The sequence below is a fragment of the Magnolia sinica genome, chromosome 12 (genome assembly GCF_029962835.1).
Source record: "Magnolia sinica isolate HGM2019 chromosome 12, MsV1, whole genome shotgun sequence".
Taxonomy (NCBI): domain Eukaryota; kingdom Viridiplantae; phylum Streptophyta; class Magnoliopsida; order Magnoliales; family Magnoliaceae; genus Magnolia; species Magnolia sinica.
The window spans coordinates 72229168-72240077 of record NC_080584.1 but is presented as its reverse complement, the minus strand read 5'-3'; the positions used below and the strand labels follow the sequence as shown (position 1 = coordinate 72240077).

At 37.5% G+C, this 10910-nt stretch overlaps 1 protein-coding gene across 3 annotated transcripts; it reads left to right on the top strand.

Annotated features, from left to right (window-relative positions):
* The first annotated feature begins 776 nt into the window (after nucleotides 1-776).
* On the top strand, nucleotides 777-6807 carry LOC131221669 (sesquiterpene synthase TPS2-like). Of its 3 annotated transcripts, none has more exons than XM_058216962.1 (7): nucleotides 777-1027; nucleotides 1693-1963; nucleotides 2243-2612; nucleotides 3668-3886; nucleotides 3980-4118; nucleotides 4893-5141; nucleotides 6296-6807. In XM_058216962.1, the coding sequence occupies exons 1-7, from the start codon at nucleotides 863-865 to the stop codon at nucleotides 6587-6589; spliced, it is 1707 nt and encodes a 568-aa protein (XP_058072945.1). In that variant the 5' UTR covers nucleotides 777-862; the 3' UTR covers nucleotides 6590-6807. The 3 variants fall into 3 exon arrangements, with proteins under 3 accessions (XP_058072945.1, XP_058072944.1, XP_058072946.1); XM_058216961.1 differs by having other exon boundaries at nucleotides 777-1033; XM_058216963.1 differs by having other exon boundaries at nucleotides 778-1012; nucleotides 6296-6805.
* The last annotated feature ends 4103 nt before the right edge of the window (nucleotides 6808-10910 follow it).

Genomic DNA, 10910 nt, shown 5'->3' with positions numbered 1-10910 from the left:
GCAACAAGTTATTAGGTCGTCGCAAATAATTGAGTCACTAGCGATGGGTTAGCGTTTTCGTTGCAAAATAGAATTTGTGATGCCGTATTTGCAACAAAATTGGTGATGATCAACACTCATCGCAAAAAATTTTTGGCGACGAGTTTTGAAGTTTTAGCAACAAGTTAACTTGTTGCAAAAAGTCTGCATTGTTGTAGTGTGCGTCCTACTTTCTTCTATATGTGAATTCACAACTCTTACACTATTGAAGCTTTTTTTGTTATCTTCTTTTTTAAATCCATATATCGTGGGAACTCGATCCCACGATCTCAGATTTGAGAGTCTCTCTACCACTGCTCCATGGAGCCGGACCCACCCCTTATATTGGAGCCTACTAGAATGACTGCACTGATAAAATAATGAGACCCACTTTGATTTATAAATCCAGCCATAATAGGGTAGTAATCCTCCAGAACGCAGGGTGTGGCCGTCCATGTCCATGTCCATCAAATGTGGACTATTCCTCTAAGTTGTTCATATTTATGTTGCAAATGTTGCTGATATTTTGAAAATATTGTTTTATTGCACTTTTTTGCAAAATATATATCTAAAACCAAAATAAATTAAAATATTCAAAATTATAAACTATATATTAATTTATAGTAACTATTTTTTATATTTTATTTTTACCCAGATTTTTCCAATATTATTGCAAGAAGGACATTTGTCACTGTTGTGGTTACCTCGTGAGAAGACCATCCGGGCAGTTCTTATAAATACCCGCTTATATTTGCCTTTGAACTCATAGCTTGCTTTATCCAACATACATAGAATAGAGTTCTTGCCATTCCCATCACAGCCATTTCTATCTTCCCTGTCATTCATGTCTCTTATGTTGGGAAATCCCCACTCGGATGTTCCTATCAAGAATCAGGTGGAAACGAAAGGAAAAAAGAAGATTGGTCGCGGTTGTGCAAATTACCACCCTAGTGTGTGGGGTGATCGGTTTGTTACATTGTCTCCGGATGAGATGGCAAGTACTACATGTGTAATAGTGAGGTTGAATTCAGTATATAGCTTTGTAGAATAAGCTTATGTTAGGAGACTTTTTTATGGGGCCACCGTGAGTTTTTATTCACATCCAAACCATCCATCATCACACCCCATCACGTCCTCCTTGGAGCCCAAAAATCATTGGGATCCAAAACTCAGGTTGGCTAAAAAAAATAAAAAATCAGGCCACTCTCAAACTCAGGTGCGCCAAACCATTCAAATCATGCCAAGAACCTTTAAAATCTTTTTTCAGAGTCTACTTGAGTTTTGGAATGGCCTCATTTTTGCGAGGAACACTTGAGTTTTAGACATGACCGATTTTTGGGCTCTGAGTACATTTTGGAGCATAGATGATAGATGGACTTGTGGGTATTCCCATCCAAACGGTTCCCTCTAGCCAACTCAAGTTTTGGATTAGCCTGAGTTTTGGCAGCCAAAAGCAATCAGGATTAGGAGCATTTGACAGATGGTTAGAATGTCATCTACAGAATATAGTGGGCCTTGTGACAAGTTTGGTAGGTGAAGCTTAACTTACAAGCTCTGTGGTGGATCTGACCTCCATTTTCTATCCCAAAGGAAAATGCGAAATAATATGATTTTACTGTGGTTTTTGTAGTTAAAGATTAGGGTCAAATCTGACAATCTACATTGTCAATACAGGAGATTGATGAAGTAACCAAACGAAGGGCTGTAAAACTAAAGGAACAATTGAAGAAGATGCTTCTCAATGTCAGTGATTCTTTGCAAGAATTGAATTTAATAAATGAAATTCAACGTCTCGGGGTTGCCTATCACTTTGAAAAGGAGATTAAAGATGCATTATCTAGGATGCATGATGCCCATATTAACGGCAATGATATTAGTGATGATCTTCATGCAGTTGCTCTCTGGTTTCGGCTCCTAAGGCAACAAGGGTATAACGTGTCATCTAGTAAGTTTTTGTACAAACACTTTCATCATTCTTAAAATTGCTACATGGTCAAAATTTCTGTGTGCATGTATATGTGTATGTATATCCATCTATAGACGCATTTCAAGCATCTATGCATGTGGACACACAAACACCATTTGCATGATTGTGCCATTCTTGCTTTACTAAAAGTTCAATTTACTATACTATATGTTGATGATCAACATCACAAAGTTCTATCAATTTATTCCATTGTCGCTTGATAGTTATAACATTGTAAAATATTCGGTTGCAAAATAGATGTGTTTAGAAGGTTTAAAGATGAAAATGGTGAGTTTAAGGCGACATTAAAAGATGACATCCGAGGATTGTTAAGCTTGTATGAAGCTGCATATCTTGGCACACGTGAAGATAATATATTGGATGAAGCCATAAATTTCACCACCGAGCACCTTAAGTCAGCAATGTCACATTTGAGCTCTCCCCTTTCAACTCTAGTACAGTTTGCCTTAGATCTACCACTGCACAAGTGTGTTGAAAGGCTACAATCAAGGTACTACATCTCAATCTACCAAGAAGAGGAGCGGAATGATATATTATTAGAGTTTGCGAAGTTTGATTTCAATATGCTGCAGTCTTTGCACAAGAAGGAACTAAGTGACATCTCAAGGTGTGTTTTGAGAGCAATTCCAATGTTTTCTTCTCTCTCTCTCTCTCTCTCTCTCTCTCTCTCTCTCTCTCTCTCTCTCTCTCTCTCAATTTTAATTAATTTTTTTCTTTTGGAAGCAAACCACATAATTGTATTAATGAAGAAAAAGATACACCTTCAACCTAGCCCGTAAGTTGATCTCTAAATCAAGGAAGCATTAACACAACCATATAAAAAAGGAAGAAGAAGAAAAGAAAGGAGCCAACCCAAGGTCAACCATGCCCGTGCTTATATAAATCCTCTCGAACCCTAGATAACTCCATTGGCTCGGAGGCCTACCCGATCCATAGCAATGCAACCCCGGCAAATTCTAGGAAGTTCAAATAGATTACTAAATAAGACCTTAACAGCCCCGTTATTACCCAACTTGGTCAAATGTTTTGAAGAGAGTAACTCACTATACTATACCATCCAATAACTTCTGCTTCAACCAGGTCTGGTTCCTCGAAGACAACCTTGAGTCCAATTTCACCTTCTTGTTCGGTCTAATTGAATGTCTTTCAATTGACGGGTATGGAAGAATTTAATGTTTCTGGCCACTTCCTGCACCACTGGTTCCTGAATTTCTTTCCAATAGAATATCAGCCAATATGGATCGTGCCTCTTCTAGTCCTACACATCCCTGATCTGATCTTGACATTAGGTTAGGGCTACAAGAGTCGAAGGGTAGGGTTCGTGCCTAGATTATATGCCCATGTAGGAAATGGGTCAAGCTTAAAGTGACCCTTGATGCAAGCCCGAGCCACCAACCAACCCCTTAGCTCACACTGCCGAGCTCAACTTTCATTAAGAAACCTAACAGAAAGTACTCCAGTGATAATTACTTAAATTAATGGGGTAGCTTAATGAAAACTCATTTTTGAAAAAGGTAGTGCAATGTAAATTCTATATTAAGTAGGGTTTTTTTTTTTTTTTTTTTTTTTTTTTTATTTTAAATCTCTTGTATTTTTCTACCATTAACATTTTTTAAAACTGGTGTGTACTTCTTTTAAAACTGGCTGAAATCTCTTCTTCAGATGGTGGAAAGAGAATGATTTTTCAACAAAGCTTCCATTCATCAGAGATAGAATAGTGGAGTTGTACTTTTGGATATTAGAAGTGTATTTCGAACCACAATATGCCCGAGCAAGAAGGATGATGACCACAATAATATCTTTAACGTCAATATTGGATGACATTTATGACGTACACGGTACATTGGAGGAGCTTGAACTATATACTGTTGCAATCGAGAGGTTTGATATTGTCACCCTTAGTTCTTGTTTTTCATTTATTCTCATGCCACATCTGAATCTTGTGTAATGCGTGAATTGGTACTGAATTTTCAGATGGGATCGGGCGATCATGGATCAGCTGCCTGATTACATGAAAGTGCATTATAATGCGCTTCTAAATGCAGTCGAGAAATTTGAGGACGAATTGAGCAAGGAAGGGAAATCCTACCGTATACCCTACTTAAAGAAAGCTGTACGTGTATACAAATTTACTTCTTAAAGTTCTTTTAGGGCATATTTTGAAGTTTTATATTTGTAACGGATGGGAAATGCTTCCCTCAAATCGCAAATGGTACACTTGTGATTTGGAGAGAAAGAAAGTAGGCAATGGGAGCCTGCTAATGTGGTTGAAATTTTTCTACCACTCCAAAAGAAATTTTGTTCCATTGAAAAACCAAAACCAATATCGAACCCATTTGAATTTCATGGACAGGATTCCACTATAGTTACTGCAATGTTTGTTTTTTTTTTTTTTTTTTAACACACGCACACACTCACTCACGCCATAGTGGGATTTCACCACCTATGGGTAGTTAAACCCTTGACCTGGTGTTGAAACTCCAGAGAGACTACCACCCGAGCAAGAGTAAGGACCCTAGTCACTGCAATTTCATTTATCCAGTTCAAGTAAAATTATGCTTAGTGTGTGATTCCCATGGTCTGATCAATAAAAAATTTGGATGATAGTTACAACCCATTAAGCTTCTTTTAACCATCCATAAATTTTTCATTGATCAGATAGTAACAACCCATAGAATGGATGGTGTGGATCAATGCACAGTATGCCGTCTGACTCCAAAGATGGCCTATAGGTAGAGAATAGTGTAAAGCTTATGAATATGATCTTTCTTCTTTAATTTATGCTTGGTAGTTAGCCAAATGAGTTCTTCAATTTCTAACTTGTTTAGATTTATTTTTGTTTTTTGATTTTATTTTTATTTTTATTTTTATTTTTTTGTGCATGTAGCTTACGCTTTTGGCCAAAGGCTACCTAGAGGAAGCGAGATGGACCAGCGAAGAGTATGTGCCAACATTGGAAGAGTATATGAAAATTGCATTAATCACTAACGGCTATCCCATGCTTAGTGTAGCATCTCTGGTTGGAATGGGAGATATCGTAACAAAGGAAGCCTTTGAGTGGGCCATCAATGTACCTAAGGTGGTTGAGGCTAGTGCTGTAATTTGCCGTCTCAGGGATGACATCACATCAAATGAGGTATAACACATTGGATGATGGACGACCTTACCAAATGGATGGCTCATTATTGATTGGACCTCTTTTTTCACAAACAATCCTCACCATCCACATCATGGGCTTTCTCTCTTCTTCTTCTTCTTCTTTTTTAATTTTAATTTTAATTTTAATTTTTAATTTTTAAAATTTTTAAATTTTTTTTTTTTTATATATATGAGAAAAGGTGGGAACACATGCAACACCTGAAATTTTATTGATAAGTCTCAGAAATATGCACTTAGCAAAGGGAGGGAAAAAAAAAACCTGGCCCTGCCTTTTTTCTTTTCTTTTCTTTTGAAGCCAAATCACACTCACAACTCCACCGCCATCAACAGTAGACTCTCTTTTTTTTTTTTTTTTTTTTCCTTTTTTGAAAAGAAGGGAATTTGTGGGTTAAACCAGGAGACTCCCAAACCAAGAGACTCCACCTTTTTCTTTTTCTTTTTCCTTTTACTTTAAAAAAAAAAAAAAAAAAAAAAAAAAAAATTTGAAAAGAGGGGAATTTATGGGCTAAACCTGGCCCTGCCTCAACCAGAAAAGATCAGAGCCTAAACTAAAAATCAAGAAGACTCCCAAACATAAACCCCAATTAAGCACACTTTATGGGCTATTTCTTGAATCTTAATCATAATTTTAGCTTGTAAGTCATTAAATGTACTATGGACCTAATGGACAGTTCTCATTGGTTTCTTGTACTGTCCAAGTGTGCCCATGTAACTAGAAGCAATACAACTTTCGAGTACTCAAAAAAAGAAAATAGTAATAAAGCAGTAATAAATCATCCATAGATTTGTACTCGAAAAAATCCACTAAATTCATTATTTTTCTAACAAGGTCCTTGACTACTTATATTTCCTCAGTCTGAACCCGCCGTGTGCGGCAAAAGTCCATTCGTGATTTATATTATTAGATACCATTTTATTATTATGTTGTAATTCTCAGTACTTATTAATGAAATACTTTTGATTTTCATTTCTTATTTTTTTAAAGAATCTTTAATATTTTATCATATACTGGGGGCCTTACCTGATGAACAGTGTTGATCAGTTGCATGTGTGCTTTTAAGTCCTTTATCTCACATTTGTGACCCACCTAACCTGGCTAACATTTTCTTCTTTCTAACAATGTTACCGAAGTTTGAGCAGGAGAGAACACATGTTGTTTCTGGAATCCACTGCTACATGAAGGAGCATGGCACCACATACAGAGAAGCATGCAAGGTATTCCTAGAGAAGACTGCGGACGCATGGAAAGATGCTAACATGGAATGGATGGAACCCACTCCCGTTCCGAGGGAAGTGATCAAGAGGCCCATGAATCTTGCACGTGTGATCGAACTCTTGTACCAGCACCAGGACTCATACACCAATTCAGCGTTTGAGACCAAAGAACATGTCACAATGATGCTAGTGGATCCTATTCCCGTTTGAGACGAGCTTCTACGTTAGCGCGTTTGATTGCATCGAGTATCATGAAACCATGTGCAACTAAACGTATCCTCACATATATTACATACGTTTCTTGTATGCGTCACTATATTGTAATTGACCTTTTCTATGAGATGGAGAGAATACAGAAAATGTTGGCTTTACAAAGCCCAAATGGTGACAAGTGCAGCTCCTACTCTAAAGGAGAAAGAAAATATGCTATATTATTTTTAGCCAATGACTGCTGCTGCTGTACAGAGAAGCAGTTGCGGCTTTTTTTGATACAACTATATGTTCATAGCATCCTATTTATAATTTTAACAAGAGATTACAAAAAACACTACTGCCCCTGTATGATACATTCATTAGGAGTAAATACACTACAAATTTCTAAAAATAATAAATAGCATTAAGCAGTCAAACATTTTAATACTCCCCTTCAAACCAAAACAGGCTTCATTCCGAGCATCGACCTTAGTCCTCTGATTGTATCTGTCGATAGTGCCTTGGTGAAAATATCTGTCACATGTTCAATAGTATGGCAGTACTCTAATTTTACCGTTTTCTACTTGACTTGATCTCTAGAAAGTGATAATTAATATCGATGTGCATGCTCCTTCCATGCTGCACCGGATTTTGGGCAAGTTCGATTGCTAACTTGTAATCCACGTATATAACTATGGATTCGTCTTGTGGATGTTTCAGCTCCTTTAGCAGGTTCTTCAATCATATTGCTTCACAAACTGTGGATGATACTGCCACATACTCTGCTTTACATATGAACAAAGTGACCACACTTTACTTCTTTGAGTTCCATGTGAAGACAATCGACCCAAGATAGAATACATATTCTGTGGTGTTTTTTCTTTCATCTTGATAACCTCCCGAATCATTGTCTGAGTATCCATATAATATTACTTCATCATTGTATGGATAGAAGAGACTGAATTTCACGGTTCCTTTGACATACCTGAGGATTCTTTTTGCAACGAGCCAGTGTGATTCTTTTGGTATTTCCGTGTACTTGCTTAAAAGCCTAACACTGTATACAATATCTGACCTAGTGAATGTGAAGCATATGAGACTTCCAATCAGACTCTTGAATATTTTTGAGTCCACACTTCTTCATTCTCCTTCTTTTGTCAGCTTCAGGCCCATTGCTACAGGTATATTTACGGTATTGCAATCGGTCATCTTGAACTTTTCAAGAAGTTCCTTTACATACTTCTTTTGAGATATATAAATGTCACCAACTTGTTTTTTCACTTTGATGCCCAAGAAGAAGGACATCAATCCACCGTCAGTCATCTCGAACTCATTGAACATATCCTGCTTAAATTCTATAAACATTGCCTTGCTGTTTCCTATGAGCAACAAATCATTAACATATAAATAAGATATAAGCATATCGTCATGGGCATTCTTCTTTATGTAGACAGTATGCTCATACAGATATTTGACGAAACTATTCTCTTGAAGATAGTCATCGATTCGTGCATTCCAAGCATGTGGGGCTTGCTTCAACCTATACAAGGCTTTCTTCAGCCAATATACCTTGTGTTCTTCCCCTTGCATGACAAAGCCTTCAGGATAGTTAGCATAGACTTCTTCTTCGAGTACTCCACTTAAGAATCCAGATTTCACATCCATTTAGTAGATCATCCAACTGTGATGAGCTGTAAGGGAGATAATCATCCTCACAATGTCAAGGTGAGCAATTGGGGTAAAAACTTCTTCATAGTTTACCCCATATTTCTATTTGTAGCTCTTTACTGCGAGCCTTTCCTTATATCGTTCGATCTTACCATTGGCATTTCGCTTGATTTTATACACCTATTTGAGACCAATGGTCCTCTGGCCTTTAAGGAGTGAGATCAGCTCTCATATATGATTCTTCTCGATAGCATGGATCTCTTCTTATATAGCCTTTCTCCAACATTCTTCATTCACAGCCTCCTCAAATGTGAGAGACTCATGGTCCACATATAGGCAGAGCAATTCCTCAATTTCTGCGTAGATCTTGTTGAGGCTTCTCATTTTGATAGGAGCCAAGGGTGAAGGAGAATTGGTGAAGATGTGCTGCCTGAATTCTGATTTGATGAAGTACTTTTAGGGGAGATGGAATGTACTCCTGGACTTCTGCGATCCGAAGGGGGTGATGTGGATGTCTATTCGTGATTCACATGCCTCTCTTCTTTATATTCTTCGACCTCGACCTGATTCTCTTTGGTCAAATTATTCTGGTTCCACTTCCAAGCTTCTTCCTCACAGAACACCACATATCTACTTACCACCACCTTATTAGTTAGTGGGTTGTAGAGCTTGTATGCCTTTGACTCTTCACCGTAGCCGATAAAAATACACTTCTCGCTACGATTATTAAGTTTTTTTCTTCTTGCTTCTAGAACTTGAGCGTAGGAAACACATCCAAAGATTTTTAAGGTGCGCCACGCTCGGCCTGTAGCCGCTCCATACCTACTGTGGTGTCATGAACCTGATGCTCTTAGTGAGACACCGATTGAGTAGATATGCAATACATGTAACTACCTCTCCCTAGAAGCTCTTCGGTAGGCCTTTCTCCTTCAACATGGTCCCCGTCATGTCGAGGATGGTGCGGTTCTTCCATTCCATAATTCCATTCTGTTGTGGCATGTGAGATGCAATGTGATGCTATTTAATGTCATGTTCCCTGCAATATTCTCGAAAAACATTTGAGGTGTACTCCCTACCTCTATTAGATATGAAGACCTTGATTTTGTAGCCACTTTCATTTTCAACTCGGGCTTTGAATTTTTTTAAGATAGAGAATGCTACAAACTTTTCTTTAATGCAAAATAACCAGAGTTTTCTACTGTAATCATCAATGAAGGTAATGAGATATCTATTACCTCCAAGAGATGGTGTCTTCATGGGTCCAAAAACACCAATGTGAACCAATTGTAATGGCTCCTTTGCTCTTCGAGATACTCCAATTGGGAAGGAGTTTATTTGCTGCTTGTTAAGTGTGCACGCCTCACACATATGTTATAGAACTTCAATGGCAGGCAATCCATCCACCATGCTTGATGAAGACAGGAGCTTAAGGCCATTAAAGTTTAGATGACCAAAGCAAAGATGTCACTTCCATGATTCAATGCTGGCATATTCATAAAGACTCTTCTCAAGCCTTATGTTTATATGGAGTAGGAACATTCAATTTTTCGTCATTTGGACCCATGCCACATGTCTACCGCATATATCTTTTAATGACATAACTGAGTTCTCCATATGTATCACATAACCCTTTTCAAGTAGTTGGCCGATGCTGAGGATGTTACTTTTCATGTTGGGTACATAATATACATTAAAAATAAATTGTGGCTCACCATTTTTCTTGTAAATTTTTATTTTACATTTACCTTTCGCTGGAGTTTTTTATGAGTTTTCGAATGTCACATCGCCTTGAACTCATTCTGTGAGTTCCATAAATACATTTTTGTCGCCGCACATGTGATTGTTTGAACCCATGTCAAGATATCACACACGGCCTTTCTCTTGTGCAAGGAAGAGTGTGGTTTTTTCCTCTTTATGATTTGATGCTTCGACATAGTTGGATCGTTCAACTTGATTCACTGGCTTGCTCTAACAATCTGATGCATAATGGTCAAACTTGTTGCAATTTCAGCACTGAATATTTTTTCATATTTCCACGATCTTGTGTAGACCAGCCTCTACCATTTCCTCTAGTTACCATGGAAATTGGTAAAATTTTGTTGATTTTGTGGATTACTTGGAATATATCCACACCATCTTCCCATTACACGATCACTATTGGTGCAGCCACCTTGAAAATGGGAGCTTCCACGACCATGACTGGTCTTTTGTTCATTTAGAGTCAATCTTGACTCCAATGCTTGTTCTAGCATCATAGATCCTATAAGTGTCGTGATGTATAAAGCTCCCTTATTTGTCAAATTTCGATGAGACAAAACAGCTTATAGTGTGACTTATTTATGTGATGGAAAGTTCACCTTCAAGTGAATCAAAATGGAAAGTTCACCTCTACACATGAAGTTGGAAAGTACAAGACATGATGATAGTACTTTAAGTTTGAGTTCTACTTCAAGTTCAAGCTCAAGCTACAACTTCAAGTTTACTTCAAGTAAAAGATCCACTGAACACTACTGAAGATTCAAGTAGAAACTTTAAGGTATATACTTCAATCTCCAATAATTTCAGGTATAACTGACCCTAGAAAGACTGTAGACTTAGGTCCTTTCATACGTTAATCATATATTGGTTTTTATACTTTGGTTAGGCTTAAATTCAACTAGTCCAAGCCTAA

Coding starts and splice junctions, on each gene's coding strand:
- LOC131221669 (XM_058216961.1), top strand. CDS start 863: ATGTCTCTTATGTTGGGAAATCCCCACTCGGATGTTCCTATCAAGAAT. Junction 1,964..2,242: donor AGGGTATAACGTGTCATCTA/GTAAGTTTTTGT, acceptor GTTGCAAAATAG/ATGTGTTTAGAAGGTTTAAA. Junction 3,887..3,979: donor TATACTGTTGCAATCGAGAG/GTTTGATATTGT, acceptor CTGAATTTTCAG/ATGGGATCGGGCGATCATGG.